Raw genomic sequence first — 22,661 nt, 5'->3', positions numbered from 1 at the left:
GCCGTGGCTTTGCGGCAGCGCCGCTGCACCTTCTCTTGTTCGAGTCCCGCAGAGGCTACGCATGATTCATCCTCTGCTTCCGGTCCCGGTCCGCCTACCGCTGCCGCCGACGCTACGTCCGAACCCAAACAAGTCGATTTATCAAGTACTGTGCTGCACCCCGGCTCTTTTCTTGGCCGCAAGAAGAGCGGGGCTGTCTCTGTGGACTTTGTGCTTGTTTGAGAACAAGATTCCACCCTCTATCGTGTAACAGGGGACTTAGTTTCATTTTTATATAGGACTGCAGCCGCGTCGTCTGCTTATGTTTACGTGTTTGGTGCCACTACTTGCCTTCGAAATCGAAAGGTTCGAACTTGTTAGGGTAATTTAGCCGGGTGTCACGTTTTAAAGAAATAAGATGAAGACTTGTATGAATAAACTTTATTCCACTGCATAACCCACATCAATTAATCATTGCAAAAGTTAATTGCAATATTGATAACAAGTCATTTCAATTGCGTTTGCACATCACCCAACAAAAAATACAGATTAACCAGATAAACAAAAGTGAATGTGACTAGAATTTACACATAATGTCTTTCCACTCTGTGATTGCTGCCTTATAAATCCTAGGATAATGACAAAATTATTTTTCAATTACAAAGAAAGGAACTAGCAATCAACATCATGAATGCATTCAGAAGACAAACCACAGAGGAAGAAACAAGGGAAGTCCAGTAAAAAAAAAAAAAAAAACGTCATTCAAATTGGAGCCTTGAATGCTCTTGCCTTACAATAAAATGCTTTTCAAATATAAAATTCTAAATATTTACAAGACTATCACAAACAATATTTTGTCTTAATGATGAACTTCTCACTTGATTCAAATCAGGAACGATAGCCTTGTCCGAATTGGCATTAAAACGCTCTACTTTACAATATTTTACAGTAAACAGTATTAATCACAATCATTAATGTAATGATAATATAAAATGTTATTGGCAGTCATTGTTACAATGCATGAGATTACAACCACTATTGTAGCAAATCAAGTGCTTGAGCCTTGAAACAATAAAAAAGCTGCTTTCTTTTATTATACAAGACACAAACTAACTTTTACTTTAGTGCCCACTAGAACAAGCTATTACCAGGCAACGTCATAAGAAGCAATAATCTAACAGCAGCAGCAACCTTAGTGCAACAGCCACAACAGTGGTTTGGATCTCATAAAAACAAATAAGAATGTACATAAGTAACAACTAAGTATATCATAATACATCAGATCAAGTTTCTACAAGATTCCATAATGGCAGTCAAGCATTAAGCAATGGGGCTACCCACTGTTGTGTGGAAGCATGAGCATCACTGCTTAACAGTGCACCGATAAAATTAGATAAAAGGGGTCTTTTACAGTTGGATAATAGTAATAATAGTAAAGAAGCATAAAAACAGTGGGGTAGTGTATCAGTGCTCAGACATCACAGAATGAGCAACTGGGCGAACAAACTGTACATTTCTCCCAGCTGCAAAATGGGTGGCCAGTCTGTTTAGTCCTCCTCCCTAGGTCTTGGACACATCTTTTATCTTCAATTAGAAGTCTAAATCGCGCAATTATCAAGTTATTGAGCAACTTGCACAGGAATGGGAAAAATTTCCAGAATAAATCTAGATTTCTCTTGAACACTCTGTATCAGTTAACAGTCCTTCCAAAGTGTTAAAAACAAAAATTAAGGAACAGGAATGGTTGTTCATGAGTGGTAGTTCTTAGAGAGCTACTTATTAAAATTGATGCAGACTTAGGGGAAATAGTTTAGATATTAATGTACCTTACATGATTTGAGAACCAGCAAATAGAAGCAATAAAAAATTGTTCAGCGATGAGTGAGTTAGTAAAAACAATACAAAGAGTGCCAAAAGCAATAAGAATTCAGTAACAACTAGGAAGTAGACTCAATCACAGCATTTCCACATTTTTTAGTAAGTAAGTAAAATCGTCTTTTCAGGATCATGACAGAATCTCCAAGTCTACAAAAGTATACTTGTAAGAAACTAGTCTTGATCTTGTGTAAAAATTTTGAGCACAGCTGATGAATAACATTTTTTTCCTCAAAAGAACAGACTCCATGGCTTTGAGACTCACCAAGTATAAAGAATGTGTGAAAGGCAGTCTTTTTACTTGCACAAATCCATTGCTTGAAGAATGTGTGTAAAAGCGACTTTATCAATGGTGTAAATTCGTGAAGGTAAAAAAAAGCTTAATTAACTAATCTAGTCCAAAATTTTGAAGCATTCAATATATATTAGCAATAAGTTTTGACCGAAATTTTCAATTCTTTTAAATATAGGAATTATGGACTCAAAAGTCCATGTTGAACGGAAGTTCAAGTTTCATGTTGAAATGGACGGTGATATGCTCCTCTAAACTAACCATTAATACGAAGGAATTGTAGTGAAATAGACGCAAGTTCTTTGTCATGAATATAAAATTAAAATAAGAAGAGATTCTAAGTACCAGATGTCTGTCATAAATTTACAGAGTGAGAGTCATCTATGTTCTAATACATCTCAGTCCTACATATGTACATATGTAATAATTTTCATGCATCCTAATCTTCTAAACAGTGGTACCATATGAACTGAACACAACACAAGTACCATCTGCATCAAGAGTGACATCTTCAGGTGATGCAAGATCCACACGAACAGATCCTGAGTTTTTCCTTTTCCGCCTCATAACACCAGCCCAATCTGTGGGTCTCCAGTTAGTACGATTTGTTCCTGATCCTGAGGTTTCATGTTCAATTTCTGCTTTTCTCTCTTCTCTTTTCTCACTGTCTTCTGGAGGAGGTCCAAGGGCCTCTCTCCTGAAAGTTATAACACTTGAACTGCTCCTTTCATCACTGAACATGTCCCCTACTGCTGGTCTTGAACCATCGGATGATAACGAGCTACGAGAAGCAGCACTATCAAAACTGCTATCCCCTGGTCCACCACGATACCTTTAAAGAAAAAAAAAGTAGGCTAATGACTCAAGTTTCAAAAATCTAAAAAGTTAACATGAAATTGGTGATAGAAAAAACAACTTTATACCTGGACACGCCGTTGCCTCCTTCAATGTCTACGGGAATCCCCTTGAAACCATAGGCATCCTCAACAGCACGCAATATTTCTTGACATAAATCAGTGTCCAAAGATATTGGGTCATCAGCATCTCGATTGTAAATGGTTACTGCAATATGAGCAGGATGAGGAATTGGCAGTGGGATGAGGAGTTTTTCAGCACTGTAAGGAACACATTGGCGCTTCCAAGGACGCCAGACACCAAGAGAGGAGCTTGCATTATCACCATGAGCTTCAGTTATGGTCACAGTGCTGGGAGCTGTTATAGCACAAGACTGAGCAGGGCTCTCTGCAGACTTTCGCATTCGAACACGGCTTCCCATAACACCACTGCCCTCCCTAAGAAATAAATGACAAAACATGATAAGATTAACTTTTTTACCCAAAACTTAAACTAGATTTTCCAATGAATGTTACTTACATTCTTCTGTCATGCTTGCCTCCTATCGTACGTCTAGGATTAAAAACTGAAACATCAAGAAATGGAGACTGAATTTGTATGTTGGCACGGGGAGAATATACTGGTCCAAGTAGATCAGGTCTGCTGGTAAGAAGTTCAGTTGATTGCAGCATCTCAGTATATCTTGAAAGGTCCACTTGAGAATGTGGCTGAAATTCAAACATAAAAACAAGTTGCAGAGAAATTAAATTTCTTCTTAAGGAAGTGACAAGTTACAAAAACAAGAACAAGAGGGCTACACATTGCTACACACCTCAAGTTTAAATTTTGTGTCTCCCTCATCTAAAGGAGTCAGAAAGTCTAGGCTGAAAATATCAGAATACATGAGTCCAGCAAGGCCTGCCCAGTCATGCGAAACCAGCCCTTTGTTTTCCCAAAAATCTTCCTCCAAAATAGGCAGATTGCGAAGAACGTGAGAAGGGTAGAACTTCTCAAGTAGCAGAGCAGCTTGTTGTATAGCCATCTGCGGGAAAAAAAATTCATATTCAAGTATTGAATGGTGACATGAAAACCAAACATAAACTTGTTTCATTTTATTTCACATTACCTTAAGCTCCATCGTAGTTAGCTTCACTTTGGACTTCACACTTGCTGAAAGACCAGTTTGCAAACCCCGTCTACGTCTCTCTAGCTTTTCATGTAAACAGTTAATAAGGTCTGCTGCCTCTTTCTCAAGTTCACTGTATGGTTCAAGCTTTACAGATAACTGAGCAGAGAAAGGGGTAAAGCAAGCCTCGACGAAATGTCTGAAGTCCCTTTGTGGTTGGAGTATAGTATGCTCGATTTGCCCCTGATAAGCTGCAAGTTCATCTAATTCCATTTTTGCTTCAAATGCAGCAAGAGCTTGTTCAGGCCGAATCTGCAACAGCAACAAAAAAAAGTATTAACTTCAGACACTAGATAAACATAACTTAAGTTAATTTTTTGTAAATAAATACCTGGTAGTAGTAGTTTGAAGCAAGCCCAGGGCCAGCTATTCGCTTAACTACCAGGCTGTCTGAAGCAGGTATACGACCACGTTTCTTTATCAGAAGATGATAAACAAGAGAGTCCCAAACCAGGCGCAAACCATACCGACATACACCAACTGAAAAACAAATTCTTGTTGGCTAAACGAAAACATAACAAACTTAGCAAACTTGAAAATAGAAAAGATTTTACCAGATAGAATACAGAATGCTATCAGAGGACAAACGATAATGGCCACAATAAGCGCTGCAATGGGCTGCAATATGCCCTGAGTAAATATGTTCCAGACAATTGCTTCCAGTACCATAAACCATCTGTTCCGTGATGGATCAGGAGAATCAACATCATAAACCAGCATCATTAAAACATGAAGAATGAGAGTGACACAAGGCATCCTAGGAAGGGAAAAAAATATTATTACTTTATATTTACTTCTTACTCCACCATGATTGCTTCAGGAGTATAAAAGACATTTCAGTACAAACCATAAAACTGCTGTAAGTGCAATGCCAATACTGCTCATGCTAACAGCTAGGCAAAGGGCAGGAAACAAAATCCCTATAGCTAAAGTCCCCATTATTCCTTTCACAATGTAATTCCAAAACCGGTTTACATGCCTTGTGAATCCCTTCCCAATAAACCCTGAAAATTAAGTAAGCAAGTTAGAAATAAACTACATATTCCATTCAAAACAAAAAAAAATACATTCATTTACACAGTATATAGAGTTTACCAGTATCTGGCTTTGTTTCGAAGTGTGTTCTTGATTTAGAAATATGCCTCCACAGAAGGAGCAAACGAGAACAAAGAGTTGGAGTGAGAGATGATTTCCGAGGAAAAAGAGTGCCATTAACTTGGGACAGTTCCAAGTCAGGCATGAATGGTTCAGCACAGAACAGAGCTCTCAAGCTGAGTGGGCTACACCATGGAAGTACCACCTGAAAAATGTCACAAATTAATGCCCGAGTCAATTCAAGAGTAGAGCAGGGTCCCACAGAAAGTGAGGTAAACTTGAAATGGCACTTACTCCAAAAAAGAACATAGCATTCCAAGTCCAACTCCACGTTCTATGACAATAGTTTATCCAACGCCACATAGGCCAACGAGTAGTAGTGGTTCTGACTTCTTCCTTTTCCACTAGAAACACAGGCTGAAGAAAAAAAAACAATATATATAATCTGCCAGTTATTTTACAAGTAATTTTAAAAAGTGCATTTTTTCTCTACTTGCATACCTGGCTAGGATCAGATCGAGGGGTAGTAATAGAAGTAGCTTGATTGCTTAGAACTGTTGGTATTACATCAGACTGGCCTTGGAAGTTCCTCCTAATAACCCAATGTGAAGGGAGCCAAATTCGAGTTAGCCATTGGAATGTCCTAGTAGGTGTTTTAACTTTTCGTAGCTCCTTTGTAAGAACGGGCTCTCTCTGAAACATTAAAAATGGGCATAAAGTATACACAAAAACATAAATATCCAGTTTAATGAGAATATTTAGAAAATGAAGCAACCTCTCTCATAAATGTGAGATCTCTGTTCAAAAAGTAAATAGTTTGATGCAATTGTTGGGAAGCACAAAGGCAGAGTGCTTCCTCATGGGCACTCCATTGGCAGTCTTCAATAAAGCGGGCTTCTGCTTTTCTTAATTTTTCTCTCATCCAAGGTTCAATTCTTGACAGAACAGGATGTGACAGCTCCATCCTTTGTTTCAAATTTTCTTTGGTTTTAGCAAGTTTGTGTTGAACATTCTCAACAGCTCTGTAAAGGATTCAAATTAATGTATATTTCTTTCATACTTATTTCTGTTTTTCTTCATTTATTTTTTTGGTTTTGGTTGGTAAAAATAAAACAAACTTCTTTTTTACCTATGCATGAGTACAACAGATTGAGCTTGTTGAACTAAGAGTTGTGCAATACCATCTCCAAGAGCAAGAATATCTGGATGAGTAAGTATACCAGTATAAACTCGCTGGAGGTATTCTCTCATCACTGCCTGATTAACTTCCTGCAAAGGTAAGTTCCCAACTTAATTTTTATTCATACACTGATGAAGGATAATACAACAATGAATCCAATATTACACAGAAACAAACCTTTTCGATTTCTTCATCAGGTAACTTCCTTGTGCGCAACTCCCCAATCAGTCTCTCACGAAAATGCAAGAACCAGCCTCTGGTTTCTCGCTCAAGAATATTAACTAAAATAGGAAGAGCGCGCTTCATAATATCCCTACTAAAAAGTCTCAAATCCAGCTCTATGCCCTATGTTGGAAAACAAAGAAAGAATTTTACTTGCCGAAAGTAGATATAAATAGATAGAAAGTTCATTTGAAATACCTCAATATTTACCTTAGGAGTCAAAAATTGATACGGTACAGGCACTGGTGGATGTGAAGATTCCCTTTCAAGTTCAAATTTTTCCATTGTTGCTCTTTTTAGCTGCCTTCTTACAAAATTGCACAACACTTCTAAGGTGTCTTCAAACTCGGGCTGTAACACACCCGTAAAAGAACCAGATCTCAGGCTTTTTCTAGGTGATACTTGTGTTAAATAAATCGAAATTTTATTAGATTTATACATACTCGACAAACCAATTCTGCAACTAAATAACGACAACGCTCCTCACGAATTTTCGCGTCTAAATTGTGTGCTTGAAGAGTTGGTATTCCTACAACAATATCTGAAATTAAAGAGGAAACTGATTAATAACCAATAATATCAGTCTGTTAAATCATTTGTCTAGAAAATAAAGTGCAATCAAGTACCTAAGAGACGTAAAAGTCCAACCAAAAATGACTGGAGAGATTGAGTAACACTAAAAAAATGAGACATGAAGCGAGACCTTCCTGTGACTAACACAAAACGTAAGGCCAAGGCCAAATCATTTAATAAACTTTCTCGGCTTCGTTCAGTTCCCTTTTGAAGAAACTGACTTAGTTGCCACTTGTGGACTTGACCCGGGAAGTTTAAGCTTTCAACCTCGAACTCCCTGCAACAAAACAAAATCATTGAAGAAGTGGCAAAAGGAAAACAAAAAGGGAGGTAGGTTAAATGAATTGGAGTGCAAATGTTGAGGGTAGCTAGAAGTACACTTTCAACACTAGAAGCAAACAGTTCTATCTTGAAATTATCAGCACATATCAGAACAGTAATAACATATAACAAGGGAAAAGGAGGACAACAATGAAATGGGAAACAAAAAATAAACAGGAAGATTTGAAGCAGATCAAAGACATTGCCATACAGGAATTATGATTGATTTCTTCAATTAAAAAAGCTCAAATTGTCACTGTGACAGCCAAAATGTTCCAGCAACAATTTAATCTTTAAAACTACACATCTAGGAGTGTACAAAACTCCTCAAAACTGACAAATAAAGAAATAAACAGCTAAGAAAGAAATGAAGGCAAAGAAGAAAAAAAATATCACTACAAACAGAGAGTAACTGATATTAAACGAGTAACAGGCACAGAGCAACTGTACTTCAATTAAATCAGGAGTGCAAATGCTCAGCATTTAAAAACTTTCACAAGAAAAAAAAATTAAAACATAGATACTACAAGACCATTTCTTAGACAAAGAAGGTGGTAAAATATCTATGGCCCCCCATGAATAATATGATAATATGCATAAAAACAGAAAGGGTGAAGATGGCAGAGCACTGGACAGCAGTACTGAGTCCCAGCGAATGCAACCTACCCCCATCTGCGCACCGTCTCCAGCTGAGAGGTACTTAGCTTCTTCGGCTTGCCAAATTTATCCTTGTGCAAGCTTTCAAACAGAATTAAAAAAATTTAAAAGATAAACACAATTATAAGAGTCAATACAGGCGAGTAATGATCAAGTAAATATCAATTTTCTATCAATTTTCAGACTGCTTCAGATTAAGAAAACATTTCTAAAACCATAATCCTATTTGAAGCTTCAATTAATGATGAAACTTAACTACAAGTGCAAGTTTTTAAGGATATTGAGAATGGAGAGCAAAAATACTAATTTTAGATATTGTTCTCCTCAGTGTGGAAGTACTACCTTTAGAGACACAAGATTTACAACAATAAACTTTTAGCCAATTAAAGGTGTTCTCAGGGTACTTTGTAGTACCATTATTAATAGTGGCAAGAAAATCGCAAACAATAAAATACCTACCCTCTTTCTCTCACTGATTCAAGCTGTTTGCTGTTTAAGCGGTTTGGCTCGCCTTTGCTGTCAACAGCCACTGCATCGAGTTCATCAAATGATGGAGCCACGAACAAATCTCGAAGATTAAGTTGCTTGTGACGTCGGCCCAAGGACTGGGTCCAGCTGCTTCCTTCTGCAGGAAATGTAAATTCACATTTACAGAAGGAAGCCATTGAAAATACCCACAATTCATCTATTTTGATGCTCATTTTTAATTACCCGCAGCATCCAAGCTGACATCAAGAGAGTTGGTGATGGAACTCATCATGCCTATGCCATTTCCGATGTTGCCACCTGCACCCCCACCACTGTTGTCATTGCATGACTTACAGGTACCACTAGCACATGCCAGTGGTGGGGGCAACAAAATGGGGAATGTTTTCCAGTGGTAAAGAAACTGCTGCGCAACCTAGAACGAAAAACAAACCGGCCGGTCAGCACTAGTGCTGAAACATGTGGAAGAAGACCTTACCAATTTGAATGTCGATTCTCTCACCTCTTTGATGTGTTGGCCTAGCTGTTGAATTTCCTCCGGCGCTCCCCCCAAGGCGAGGCTGAACTGCAGGGGATCCTTCTGCAATAAGCCATGTGCGAAAGGTGAAGGGGTGAGATGACGAGGATTTCCAACTCAAACCATCTCAATGTTTGTGTCTGACTTACCTCCGGCTCGGACGCCGGGTCCGGCGAGAAGTGGAGACGAGGCATGTCAGAGACGACGTGCGGGGCGGGAGGGGGCGGGAGGGGCCCTCCACGGGGCGGGGGGCCGGCGGCGAGGGTGAAGGGGTGGGCGGGGCGCGGCACATCACCACATCACCGCGTGCTGCCCGGGCTGGCCGGCGCGACGCGCTCACGCCCTGAAAACAACACGAAAACACAATCAAGACCGGCGTCTTCCAAACAGACGAACCCCCAAAGACTTGCTGACTGCGGAGGGGGAGAGAGAGAGAAAAGAAGAAGGGGGAAGGTGGTGTGGGAGAGTGGAGGCTGTGGCCGAGGATGCAGAGACGCACCCCCACCCCCAGCGGCCCGTGACCCCATTGTAAGTGGGGCGACTACCGTGCCCGACCAGGCCGGGGCGGGGCGGGGCGGGGCGGGGCGGGGCGGGGGAGCGGCGGCACGCCCTCGCCTCCAGACCTGGGCCGTCCCGCTGCGTCCCGGCTTCATCCTTGGGGATCATCCCGGATACTCGGAGGCATTGCCGCACTGCCGCATTCCGCAAACATCGCCGCCCCACCGCGGCTAAGTGAGCAGCTGGCAGTCTCTCTCTCTCTCTCTCTCTCCGCTGGCGGCGGCGGCGCGAGCGGAGCGCCTGCGGATCGGAGGGTAGGCAACCCGCCGAGCGCCTCCGCCGAGCAGGCCTGCATAGGTTGCCGGGCGCTCGGAGCTACCTCGGCGGTGCAGAGCAGAGCGTAGCGGGCAGCAGACTGGCAGCAGACTGATTCCGGTCCGGAGGAGGCTCCGTTCTCTCCCTCTCTCTCGCACTCATGGGACTTCCTGTGTAGGTACAGGGGCCAGAGACAGACTGACGGCCACAAGGCGTGGAATCAGTCTGCTGGGCCAAGGGGGAGAAGCAGGCGACCCACCTCGCACGTCTTGCCCCCCACCCCTGTCCCGCCCCGTCATCCCCAGTCATCCCGTGCGGCGGGGGGCGGGGGTGGGGCGAGGGGCTGGCGCAGTCGCGCAGTCCTGAGGCTGCCTAAGACGGCGACAAGAAGCTCAGCAAGTTGCTTGACGTGGCGATGGGCGCCTTCAGCCTTACAGCCCACGGCGCATGCCAGGCGCATGCCAGGCGCATGCCAGGCGCATGCCGCCTCACGGGGAGTCAGTGGCGGATCCAGGGCCGGCCTGGGGGAGGCACAAGGCAGCACTTTTCGTCTGCTCACAGGGGTACAGAGAGGCTTAAATGCATTTCAGGCGGATATCTAGGGGCCAAAGGGGAACCCTTGGGGGGGGGGGACCCTTAGGGGGACCCTTAGGGGGACCCTTAGGGGGACCCTTGGGGGTGGGGGCCTTGGGGAACCCGTCAAATGCCGATTCGGCGTTTAACGCGTTCGGCACAGCGCCCCAGTGGCTACGCGGGCTTGCCTTTCCGCAGAACCAGGCTTCGGGGAAAGACAAGGCGAAGGCGGCCTCCGAGCGCCACTGGGCGAGGAAACAACAAGACAACAACAACAAGACAACAACAACAAACAACAACAACAACAACAACAACAACAACAACAACAACAACAACAAACAACAAAGGCGAGGACGGCCGTTGGCCATTCAGCGGGGCAAAGACAGGCAAGGCCAGCCCCCCCCCCCTTTTCCCCTGCCGGCTGTCAGACTCGATAACTGTCGGCCCGTTACATTACACAAGGCCCGGGACGAGCCCCCTCGTCCTCTGCTCCAACGAGGCCCTCGTGGACAAGGACAACCCCGCACGCCCTCGACGCCCGAAAGGAGGCTGTGGCCCTGAGGGGCGCAGAGCAAGCAGAGCGACCGGTGGAGAGTCGTTGGGATCGAGATAACCCCCGCAAGTTTACGGTGCGGGCACGGGGCGCTCGCGGGGACCAGCCGCCCGGGGCCGCCCGAACACAGGGAAGCCGGTCGAATTGGAGTGGAGCCTATAGGGGTGCGGGAGAGGCTGCAAGGCATCAGACTTCTGCAACGGCCGCACCGGCACTCCACAGCCGCTATGGACGCGCGCGCACCGCGGTGCAAGTCTGAGACAGGAACGAACACCCCGCACTCCCTGTACTCCGCGTCGTGCGAAGCCTGCGAGGCGGTGCGTGTTCCAGCCGCTGTCCGTCTCCGAGGGCCGAAAGGGCGCGTGACAGAGACACGGCCATTCGGTGTTACGGTGTGCGTGTCCCTCCCTTCGCCATACGCGGTCCTACGCGGTCCTACGCGGTCCTTCGCCCCCCCCAGCTGGACCAGGCCGACAGACAGACAGGCCGCAAGGCAGTCCCTTGCGCTCTCCCTTCCCCTTCGCGACGTCCCCCCGGCCGTTCGTTCCAGTCCGCGCCAGGACAGTCCGCATGGCGCAGGGCGGTGCAGGGCGGCGCAGGGCGGCGCAGGGCGGCGCAGGGCGGCGCAGGGCAGCGCAGGGCGGCGCAGGGCAGCGCAGGGCGGCGCAGGGCGGCGCAGGGCGGCGCAGGGCGGCGCAGGGCGGCGCAGGGCGGCGCAGGGCGGCGCAGGGCGGCGCAGGGCGGCGCAGGGCGGCGCAGGGCTGCGCAGGGCAGCGCAGGGCAGCACAGGGGCGGCGCAGGGCGGCGCAGGGCGGCGCAGAGCCCCCCGCGGGGCGCGGCAGGGCGGCTGGGCCCCAGGGCTGGGCCGGCCGGTCTGGTCCACGCATCACGACGTCCCTGCCCCCCGCCCCGCCCCCGCCTTCGCAGCTCCGCGTGGCTCCACGTGGCTCTGCGTCGCTCTGCGTCCCGCTCTAGGCCATGGTCCGCCCCCTCTCTCTCCCTCTCTGCCTGCCGGGCCGCCGGGCCGCCTTGCCTTGCGAATCGATAGCGCCAGGCTGCGCCAGGCAGTGGTGCTGGTGCTAGAAGCACGCCGCGGGGCAACGGAGCGGACCGCAGAAAGTCCAAGGCCCGGCCCGGCCGGCTCGGCCCGGAAGCGGCAAGGTTAGCAAAGGGAGAGAGAGGGAGAGAGTGGCGGCCTAAACGCCCCGCCAGCCCGGCCCCCGGCCACGCCCCCAGCAACAGGACGTACTACCGCACTGCCACACCGGCCTAGCCGGGCCTAGCAGGGCACGGTATACAGTGTCCTCGGAGGCCGGCGGGTGAAGGCGGGGGCACGGCCTGCCCGGCCTGCCCAACCCGGGACCTAGGCTGGGCTAGGCCCTTTTCTAGGCCTGCCACACCTGCTGCGTGGCATTTAAGCCCAACGCGGCCTACTTCACGCGCCGCCGCCCCCGCCAACCCCACACCCCACAGGGCGCTAATGCCGGCGCACCTAATCGGAGCACGGACCGCCGCGCAGCCACGCGCAGCCCGGGGCATGCCGGGGCAGCACCGCGACACGACAAGCCGGAAGTCGCGGCCACGAAACGCACTCAGGGATGAAAACCCTGGTCTCCAGTTATCGACGTTTGTTCGATCAGGCCATCCTTGACAGGCACCGGCACCGAAAACTTCGCTGTCGGCGTCAAAGGATGAACCGATGGAGCGAAGCCTACTGCGACATTCTCCCTCGGTGTGTTTGGTACTCGCTCTCCCTCGGGGGGGGGGGGGGGGCATCCCGACCGATTCAAACGGTGTGGCGGTGTGGCATTTGAGCAACCCCTTCGGTCGATGTGTCGGTGTGTGTGGCGTAGAGCGGCGCAGAGCACTGCGGAACGGAGCAGGGCGAGGGGTCGTCAACTTGCATATTACTTCGTACACAGGCTCTATATTACTTGTATATTACTCTTATATTACCGCTAAAAGTCCATAAATATTACCAAATAGGCTACTTAGAGCATAGGTAGCATGAAAAATCGGCCTAAAAACGGTAATATGGTATGTATATTACCATAAATTACTATAATACTTCGTACACGAGCGATCTGAGTTGACGACCCCTCGGAGCAGGGGCGGCATTCCCCTTCCGCCGCTCCTCCCTGCGGCCGAGGGAAGCCGCGACACAGGCGAGGCAGCTAGCCAGCCAGCCAGCCAGTCAGCCAGCCAGTCAGCCAGCCCCGGACAGGCCGGCGGACGACGGTGACAATCCGTTCAATAGTCCCTGCGCATCAACGCGCTCATTGCCACCACCACAGGCTCGACGGGCTTGCCGTCCAAGACTCCCCCTCCCCCTTCCACGACGAGGGGGTTATCGCGGCGGGACGTCCTGACGCGCTGACGCGATAACGCAACCTCTCCGGCCCATCACGTCAAAGCGCGCGCTTGCGGAAAAACGGGAAGAACGCGGCGTGTCAATATGGGGCGACGCGACGACGGGGACGGGGCGAGAGCGGAAAGCAAAACGACGAGGCGCGAGGCGCGGTGTCCGCCGCAGTCGTGTCAACACGGCGGCGCGGGATAACGACCAGCAGACTCATTCCGAGAGTCGCTTTCGTCGCTCTGTCTCGCTCGCAATCGCAGGGTGTCCCCTACGGGTGCGAGAGAGACAGAGCGACGAAGACGACTCTCGCGGGTCGACTCACTCCCCTTCCGGAGCCTGGAGCCTCGCGAGCAATGCCAATCCGGGGCCGGAGGGAGGGAATCACTACTCGCACTTGACTGGGGCGCGGCGGAGCGGCAGGCCGGCGGGGCGCCGTGGAGGACGTCCGGAGCCTCAAGCTGCCGCCTGTGGCCGCGCTGGCCGTACCGCCGTGGCTTCATGTTCGGAGGCACCTACGCCTCCTCCTGGGTGAGGGCGGATGGGGGTAAAGCCATATAGAGCCCCCCCCCTTTTTCGTGTGACGTACGACGTGGCTGGAATGGCGACCCGCGCCACTCGCCATGTTTCCGTTCCGAACAGTGGCGTGGCGTGGCGTGCCCGGACTGCGCGGGCGCCCGCTCCTACTTTTAAAACAATCTCCTACTTTTTCCGACTTCTTGCTCACTCACCCCCCAAGTCGGAGGGCCGCCGGCGTCGCGCGTGGAGCAGCATGTCGTCGTCGCCGCGGTCCCCGCTCCAGCCTGGAACACAGCAAAGACACGTGTGAGCGCTTGTCTGTCGCCGCCGTCAAGCGGCAGGCTGTCTCGCTCGCGCCCCTGGGGCACGTCCCACGAGTGCGAGAGAGACAGCGCGACGGAAGCACTGTTCGGACTCGGCGCGAAGGTATGCAAAGTCCGGCATGTCCCATGGCGTCCACCGCGCGGCGATGCGAGTTCACAAGGAATTGTAAATCGATTTGCCCGCATCGGCCCGGCCAAGCAGGCCCAGCCCAGCAGGCAAAGACCGGCGTGATGGCGAGCGGGCACGCAAAGCGGGAACGCAAAGCGGGAACGCCGCGCCGCCCCCGCCCCAATGCAGCAGTACAGGTGGGCGCCGGTGCAAGCACCTGCAGGCTGATTCCGAGGACAAGTTTTCTGTCTCCGTCGCACCACATAGGGCGTTCCGTGGCGGTGCGAGCGAGACAGAGCGACGTAAAGGCTGCTCTTCGACATCGCTCCGAGGGGAAGGCTAGGACACCATCCGGCGGAACAGCGGGTGCACGGGCCGCCGCGGCGCGCCACCCGAAACCGACATCGGATAGGCCTGCACAGCCCGGCCCGGCCACGGCCCGGCCCGGTCAAAACAGAGGCAAAACAGGAGGCGCGCCGCCAAAAACACCAAAACACGCAGACGGCGTGAGGCGGCAGCCGGAGACGCCGTGGATTACAGAGCCAGAAGCCTGCCCACCCCGAAGTGCTCGTCTCTCTCGCACTCACGGATGGGACGACCCCGACGACCCGCAGGGAGGGTGCGAGAGAGACGGCACGGCAAGCGCGGTTCGGAATCGGCCTGCTGGCCACAGGCAGGCCCGGCAGGCCCCCGCGGGGACTCTGGGGGGCGCCAGTAAATCATCGAGGGCCGAGAGAGAGACCAGGCGTACGCGTGCGTGTGTGTGTGTGTGGTGCTTAGCGGGCGGCTTCAAGGCCCCGCGGGGAGTGGCCACAAAGAGCCATTAGAAGTGGCGTTGCCGCACTACGCCGTGCCACTGATGAGGGGGTGCAAGCAGCAGCAGCAACCAGTGCAGCAGTCGCGGGGGCCCAGCCGGCCCAGCACACTGATTCCGAGAGCCGTCGCTCCGTCTCTCTCACACCTATGGGAGACGCCCCATGAGTGCGAGAGAGACGGAGCACCAGCACGCGCCCCATTAGGGGCCGCGCCATGGCGTGCCACCCCCAAGTCCGGGGGCGCCACTCGATGGCGGCCGATTGCGGGGGCGTTCAAAGTCAAGCTTTGCCGCGGCTGTGAGAGAGAGAGACAGAGAGCCGCGGAAGGCCTCCCACGGACACAAGCTCGTGGCGACGCTGCGACGCTCAGTGAGGAGTAGTGAGGAGCACATGGCGGGCCGTAGTGTAGTCACATGGCACTGCACTGCACCACGCTCCGACTGGCTCCGACCTCCGCCACGACGTGCCTCACACGGCCTCCTCCCTCCCGACTTGGCTCGCGCAGCTCGCGCAGCTCGCGCGCTGACATGTGTGGGTGTGACCCGGACACAGGCCACGGCGGGCCGCGGGAACCAACGACTCTCATTCACGGCTGCGGACAATGAGTACCGAGTACGCGTGCAGGGCCCCGCGTCCGTGCCGAGTATTTGGCTGGGTCAACGTGTCGGGCGTTCCGTTCGCACAGCAGGCACGGCAGGCACGATGGAACCAAACCGAGGAAGAAACCTGATCGATAGCACAAATAACCCCACCGGTGACGGGCAGGAGGGCCTGGCCCTGCGGCACGCCCTGCGGCCTCCCCCCGGGCCGGTGCATACGGCGTGCGCGGCGTACGCGCAGTGCGGCCGTCGGTCTTTATCTCTCTCGCGCCCATGAAGGGACGTCCCCGGGAGTGCGAAAGAGAGAGAGACCCCCCTGCCGAAGGAGTCTGCAGTGAGGCCGGCAGAGCGGGCAGCGCATTGGCGGGCCGATAGCCATGGGGGTTCGCCTTCCGCCTGGCGAGCCGCGTCCCGCCCGGCGGATAAATATAGAGGGTGTACGCGCCACGCGGCCACGCCGCCACGCCGCCACGCGGCCACGCGGCAGAGACCGGCAAGGAGGGCCAGGCGGCGCCAAGCGGCCGAGGCTCGGCGCGGTGGCCAGGCATCACGACGGCCTGCAGCAAGCATGCGGCAAGCCGGGCAAGCCTGCAGCTCTGATGCACATGGACAGCCGCGGCCCCGCGCCGAGGCGCCGCCGAGCCGCGCTGGGCGAACTTGAGGCCCTGCCCGCGAGTGCGCAGTCCGTCTACGGCGTCTACGCAGTCCACGGGGCGGTGCACAGTGGGCCAGAAGACCGGTGGAGGCGGCCAAAACTCTAGACGCGTTTTGAGCTCCAGAGTCGCTAAAGAGGACTCGAACCGGACGTGTGACCCCACCAATGACTTGCTCTCCGAACGAGGAATCCATCGGTGGGGTCACACGTTCGGTTCGATTCCCATTTAGCGGCTCTGGAGCTCAAAACGCGCCTGGAGTTTTGCTCGCCTCCACTGGTCTTCTGGCCCACTGTGCGGTGGCGGTCACGGCAAGCCCAGGGCAGAGCCGTACATTGGCCCAGGGCAGCCAAGCCGGCGAGCCTAGGCGGGGCAGACCGGGCGCGTGCACGGAGTGGCACGGAGTATCGGGTTGCCGGCCACCTTGACGGGCAGGGCAACGGGCACGGCGGCAAGGTTCCACCGAGCGTGGCGGTGACAAGCCGGCAAGAAGCGGGCGAGCTGCAGACACGACCAGAACACACCACCCTACTGGAGACTCTGTCCGTCTGTGTGTGTGTGTGTGTGTGTGTGTGTGTGTGTGGCGCCATACGTGATGCCCGCCAGCCCGGCCGTTCCTAATTACCGCCAGGGCAAACCACAACGACACTACACTACACTGCACTCCGCGCTCCATGCGAGTGGCGCTTGGCGCTGCGGCGCGGGCTAGCGGGCCGTCACGGGCACGGGCAGGCTGGGGCAGGCTCGTTCCGAGTGTGTGGGGCGCCGCTCACTCCGACTCACGAGGCATCCCGTATGGGCGCGAGAGAGACGCACCCCGTCGGGGAAACAGCTGGGGCCTCATGGCGCCCCTCCCGTCAGCTCTATCTAGACTCGTTGTTGGAGCGCGCGGGAGGGAAGGCCCTCCCCCCCCCCCCCACACACACACACACAGCCGGGCCAGGAATGTAGGTGTAGTGTTATCTCCAGGGCCGGGCTGGGCCGGGCCGCCCGTCCCTTCAAGAAGTCGCGGCCAGTGAGGTAATCCGCCGGCCCTCGAGGGCCCCACGCACAGTGGGCCAGGAGACCGGTGGGGGCGGCCAAAACTCTAGACGCGTTTCGAGCTCCAGAGTCGCTAAATGGGACTCGAACCGAGCGTGTGACCCCACCAATGGATTGCTCTCCGAACGAGGAATCCATCGGTGGTGTCACACGTTCGGTTCGAGAGCCATTTAACGACTTTGGACCTCAAAACGCGTCAGCAGTTTTGGCCGCCTCCACCGGTCTTCTGGCCCACCGTGCCACGGCCCCACGCACTTCTTCTACACGTCGCGGCGTGGCCCTTACACAATGGCCGGACGACAGGGGGAGGGGCACGGCAGACGGCCCGTGGACGACCCAATGAGGCGCGGACGACGCACAAGCGGCACAAGCAGCTGACTGCCCAGCCGGCAGCTCGTTGCATCCCGGACAGCGCCCTCGCATATGCCCCTCCAGTGTGCACACGTCAATTGTGCACGCTGGTCGCTTCCTCAGTACGAGACAGTGGGCAGGCCACCGTGCACACGCGGACAGTACGTGGTGTAAGTACACGCTGGTCGCTTCCTCAGTACGAGACAGTGGGCAGGCCACCGTGCACACGCGGACAGTACGTGGTGTAAGTACACGCTGGCCTGGCCCAAAAGCGTGCTTCCCTACGAGAAAATGGCCAGCGTGTCCGGCACTGGCCTGGCCCGCGCGACGTGCCGCGGCCCTTGGAGGCCCTAGACCAGCACCCCGCCCCACCGCGCCCCACTTGCAGTGCGCTCCGCAAATTGGCCCTCGAGGCGCGGGGCTGCGACAACCCCCACGACGCCCAGCCCCTGGCCAGGCCTCCAGCCGCCTCCAGCCTTACAGTGGGCACGGCACGGCCCCTCAAGCCGGAATTTCAAGCAGATCGGTACAGAGCGCGCTGCGCGGTGCTGCGCGGTGGTCCAGGGAACAGGGCGTGGCCCGACAAGCCAGCCAAGCCAGCGAGGGAAGCAAGGAAACGAAGGGAACGACCACTCGAGACACGAAACGAGCAGCTTCCTCCAGGCAGCCCCCCACCCCACCCCCTCTCCCCCGGCCCCGCCCCGCGGGGCCGGGCTCCAATTGTCTCTGCGTTCGGCAGGGCCGTAGCCGCCTCCTCGCGCCAGGGGGGGGCAAATTTTTGTCTGCATTGAAGGTTGCCTACCTATCAGGGGGTCCCGCAGGTGCTTTTTCAATTTTTAACACACGATTGAATGTATTAAAAGGGTGGTAAATGTAAATTGTTAGCGAGCGAAGCGAGCTCAGAAAATTTGCGGTTCTAACGTGTGCGAGCGAAGCGAGCTGAGAAAATTTGCGGTTCTTAGGGCTTTAGGGTGGAAAACGTAATTTGTTTGCAATTAAAGCGAGCTCAGAAAATTTGCGGTTCTAAGGGTTACTTGGTGGTAAACGTGTGCGAGCGAAGCGAGCTGAGAAAATTTGCGGTTCTTAGGACTTTTTAGAGTGGTAAACGGCGTAATTTGTTTGCGAGCAAACAGAGCTCGCGCGGGAAGAGAGAAAATCTGCGGTTCTTACGACTTACTAGGGTGGTCAGTGTTTGTCCGAGAGCTGAGAAAATTTGCGGTTCTTAGGGATATATAGGCTGGTAAATGTAAATTATTTGCGAGCGAAGCGAGCTGAGAAAATTTGCAGTTCTTTGGGTTATTTACACTTTTTTAAAAGGTATTCTCGTACATTTCTGTGTCTACATTGCTTGCACCTGGCCAGATTCCTTGCCCCCCCTTGCCCCCCCCTGGCCAAAAGTTGGGGGGGGCATTGCCCCCCCTGCCCCCCCCCCGGCAGCTACGGCCCTGGCGTTCGTTCACTGTACAGACAGAGTAGACAGAGTAGCGCTACTGGACCGTGGACGCAATGCGGGGCGCGGGGCGGGGCGCGGGGCGGGGCGCGGGGCGCAGTGCGAGGTGGGGGCACTGGGCCCCAGTCTGTCCGTCCGACCGCCAGAAACGCAATGCGCGCCACGCGAGGCACTCGGCAGCCATTCATCGGCATGGCGCGGTCCGTCCACGGAGGGGCAGGAATTCCACTTATTCATTGAAAGGCCCGCGTAACTGCCGGTTGTCTGCAAGCCTTCCCCTCCCCCGCGCTTATTGGCCGCCGGACGACCGCTAGAGGCGCGAGAGGCATGGCGGGGAGTGAGACCGAGGACGCTGAACCTAAACATAACCGCCACGCCCCGCCACCACCTCCGCGCGCCCCGCGGCTCGCCGCGGCTTGCTGAAACGTGAAGCGACGTGCAGCGGCCGAAAGAGAGCAAAAGGGAGAGAAGCATTCATCAGCGTTGCGCTGCGACGACGACGACGACGACGACGACGACTGCGCGCCCCGAGAGTCGCGGAGCGCGGAGCAGTTGGCCGCTATCGCCGCATCGCCGGGCCGGGCGCGCCGCGGCGCCACCAAGCCGGCAAGCTTTGCCGCTCTGCCCTTTCGCCTCCGCCGCCGTCTCTCTCGCACCGCCCTGGCACGCCCCGTGAGTGCGACAGAGACAGAGCGACCAAACGACTCTAGAGAATGGCTCGGCTGAGGGCTCCCTAAGGCTTGCCCGAGGGCTTGCCCCAAGGCTCGTCAACAGGTGCAGCGGCGCGGGCGGCGGCCAGAGGTACCTTACCAGTCAGTGGTAAGCTGACACGCCCAAAGGCCGCCACAGCCGGGCCCCGGGCCGCGTGTCTGCTGTCGCGCTGTCGCTCGCGCCCGTCACGCAGGTCACACACGCGCCACACAGCGAAACGCGACGCGCGCAGTCACGCCCGTCACGGCCCGCGTCACGCGCGTCACGCACGTCGCCAAGGCCGTGGAGCAGCGCGACGACGCGACGCTGGGCGGGCAAGGCGGGCACTGCCGGCCATTGCCGCCGCATCGATTCCCCGCCATGTGACGCGCAGTGCGCATTCCGACTCGGAACTCGGAACTTGGGGCTTGGGACGCGGGCCGGGCAGGCCCACCGGTGTCCCTGAGTCCGGTGGCGCTAGGCTGGACCCTCTAGGGCTGGACCCTCTAGGGCTGGACCCTCTAGGGCTGGACCCTCTAGGGCTGGACCCTCTAGGGCTGGACCCTCTAGGGCTGGACCCTCTAGGGCTGGACCCTCTAGGGCTGGACCCTCTAGGGCTGGACCCTCTAGGGCTGGACCCTCTAGGGCTGGACCCTCTAGGGCTAGACCCTCTAGGGCTGGACCCTCTAGGGCTGGACCCTCTAGGGCTGGACCCTCTAGGGCTGGACCCTCTAGGGCTGGACCCTCTAGGGCTGGACCCTCTAGGGCTGGACCCTCTAGGGCTGGACCCTCTAGGGCTGGACCCTCTAGGGCTGGACCCTCTAGGGCTGGACCCTCTAGGGCTGGACCCTCTAGGGCTGGACCCTCTAGGGCTGGACCCTCTAGGGCTGGACCCTCTAGGGCTGGACCCTCTAGGGCTGGACCCTCTAGGGCTGGACCCTCTAGGGCTGGACCCTCTAGGGCTAGACGGCTGGAGGCTCGAGGCGGGCCGCTGTGGCTGTACCGGTACGGGCCTGACAGGGCCCGGCTAAAGGCCCGGCGAGCGGCGAGCCCTGCAAGCTGCACGGGCCTGGTGGCCCCGGTGGCCCCATGGGGGGCAGCGGGCAGGGCGGCAGGGCCGTCGCCATGACGACGCGAGTACAGAGTGTACAGTGTGTGTGCCAAGGGCGCACAGCCGCGCGGACGGCGCGGACCCCCCGGGGTGCGCGGGGGAGGGGGTGGGGGAGGGCCGGGATTCGGGATTCACTGCGCGCGGCTGGCGCGGCCCTGCAGGGGGAAAGCCAATGTCCTGTCGAGGCTTGCCCAGGGTCCCTATGGTGCCCCTTCGGCTTGGGGGCAGCGGCTAGCTGGGCGGCCCGAGTCTGCGATGGTCGGCGAGTGGACGCGTTTGTCATCACGGCAAGGGGCAGTCCGGTGCGGCATGGGCCGGGCTAAGGTCGGGGGTGCTGGAAGCTGGATTTCAAGATACATGTGTATGTCTAGAGTACAGGGGGCCCGGGCACTAAACCACAATATTGGGCCCCTCAACCCTCGAGACGATAGGGGGCGCTTGCACAATGCAGATAGCAAGGAAATAGGCTGGGGCAAGCATAGCGTTAAAGATATCGGCGAAATTCGCAGGCAAAGCAAAATGTTGACGAGCACGACCTAGTTAAAGCTGTTCAAGCCAGTCGCACGGACACATCACTTACTTGTGGTGTAGACAATGGTAGCAAATGGAGGGAGGAGGAGGTAAGTAATCCAGAACTGCAGAAAACCACGATAACAGGAATGGGTGTAAAAGAGAGTCAGCTCTACGTTTTATCTAATGAGATGCAGGTGGTTGGACCGGATGCACAATGTAAATGCGATTCGATAACGCAATCACGACAGTAACGAGACACTCCGTTATTTAACGTAAAGGTTAGGGCTTAAGAAACTTGACACTCCGGCGCCGCAAAACGGATAGGGCTTTCAATCAATCTAACTGAATGCACTTTCAGTGATCATGATCCAAACACAATGACAAAAGAGGCTTGAAAAATTGTAAACAAGCTCCGTCTTGACCGATCAACACCAAACTCCAACCGAAGACACGATTTTAAGCAACTTCGGGGCGCGATGAATGGCAGCGCAGTGATTCAAAACCACAAATGATCCGGAAGAAACGTTTCAATACACAGGTTTTATTCATTCCGGTACCTTGAAAACACTATAGGCGTCAAAGTAAGAGACGCACGGGCAAAAACACTCGCACGACCACACGCTTTTCCAAACAGAAGCACACTGACAACTGACAGACAACTGCCACCACCGCCACCGCTGCCACTTCTGCTCCTAGAGCTGCTCACACTGGGCGGAAACTCCCCATCGCGTGGCATGCCGGGAAAGCTATCCAAGTCTTCACGCGTTGCTCAGAGGGCGGTGGGTGATTGGCCAATCAAAAACGTGGCATCGCTTCGCGAAAGTCTGCCCGTGCCCTGTTGATGAGGGTCTGGCCCTGGCCGCGGCCGCCCGGGTGGAGAGAGTAGTAGCAAGCAGAATCAGAATCAGAATCGAGCGACAAACCAACGAAACAGCACCTTCACCTCGCAGTATTCCCCTGGGGGAGCTCATAATC

The 22,661-nt window shown here is 53.9% G+C and overlaps 2 protein-coding genes across 3 annotated transcripts; both read right to left on the bottom strand.

Moving 5' to 3' along the window:
* Nucleotides 1-405: 405 nt before the first annotated feature.
* On the bottom strand, nucleotides 406-9,499 carry LOC117646419. Of its 2 annotated transcripts, XM_034387334.1 has the most exons (22): nucleotides 9,367-9,411; nucleotides 9,203-9,280; nucleotides 8,926-9,115; nucleotides 8,674-8,839; nucleotides 8,224-8,295; nucleotides 7,290-7,513; nucleotides 7,107-7,204; nucleotides 6,874-7,014; nucleotides 6,619-6,786; nucleotides 6,391-6,530; nucleotides 6,037-6,283; nucleotides 5,763-5,954; nucleotides 5,556-5,678; nucleotides 5,262-5,466; nucleotides 5,014-5,170; nucleotides 4,721-4,923; nucleotides 4,498-4,646; nucleotides 4,107-4,418; nucleotides 3,813-4,022; nucleotides 3,521-3,708; nucleotides 3,070-3,438; nucleotides 406-2,978 (listed from the first exon to the last, which is right to left on the bottom strand). In XM_034387334.1, exons 1-22 carry the CDS (start codon nucleotides 9,409-9,411, stop codon nucleotides 2,594-2,596), a joined length of 4,062 nt encoding a protein of 1,353 aa, XP_034243225.1. In that variant the 3' UTR covers nucleotides 406-2,593. The 2 variants fall into 2 exon arrangements, with proteins under 2 accessions (XP_034243225.1, XP_034243226.1); XM_034387335.1 differs by lacking the exon at nucleotides 8,224-8,295 and having other exon boundaries at nucleotides 9,367-9,499.
* A 4,590-nt stretch (nucleotides 9,500-14,089) lies between these two features.
* LOC117646202 lies at nucleotides 14,090-22,657 on the bottom strand. The gene is made up of 4 exons (XM_034387009.1): nucleotides 22,610-22,657; nucleotides 22,244-22,372; nucleotides 21,754-21,808; nucleotides 14,090-14,315 (listed from the first exon to the last, which is right to left on the bottom strand). Exons 1-4 carry the CDS (start codon nucleotides 22,655-22,657, stop codon nucleotides 14,236-14,238), a joined length of 312 nt encoding a protein of 103 aa, XP_034242900.1. The 3' UTR covers nucleotides 14,090-14,235.
* Between the last annotated feature and the right edge of the window lie 4 nt (nucleotides 22,658-22,661).

Source organism: Thrips palmi, unplaced genomic scaffold (assembly GCF_012932325.1).
Source record: "Thrips palmi isolate BJ-2018 unplaced genomic scaffold, TpBJ-2018v1 HiC_scaffold_19, whole genome shotgun sequence".
In the NCBI taxonomy this organism is placed as follows: domain Eukaryota; kingdom Metazoa; phylum Arthropoda; class Insecta; order Thysanoptera; family Thripidae; genus Thrips; species Thrips palmi.
Note: the sequence above shows the minus strand (reverse complement) of the source record. Positions and strands in the feature narration are given on the sequence as shown.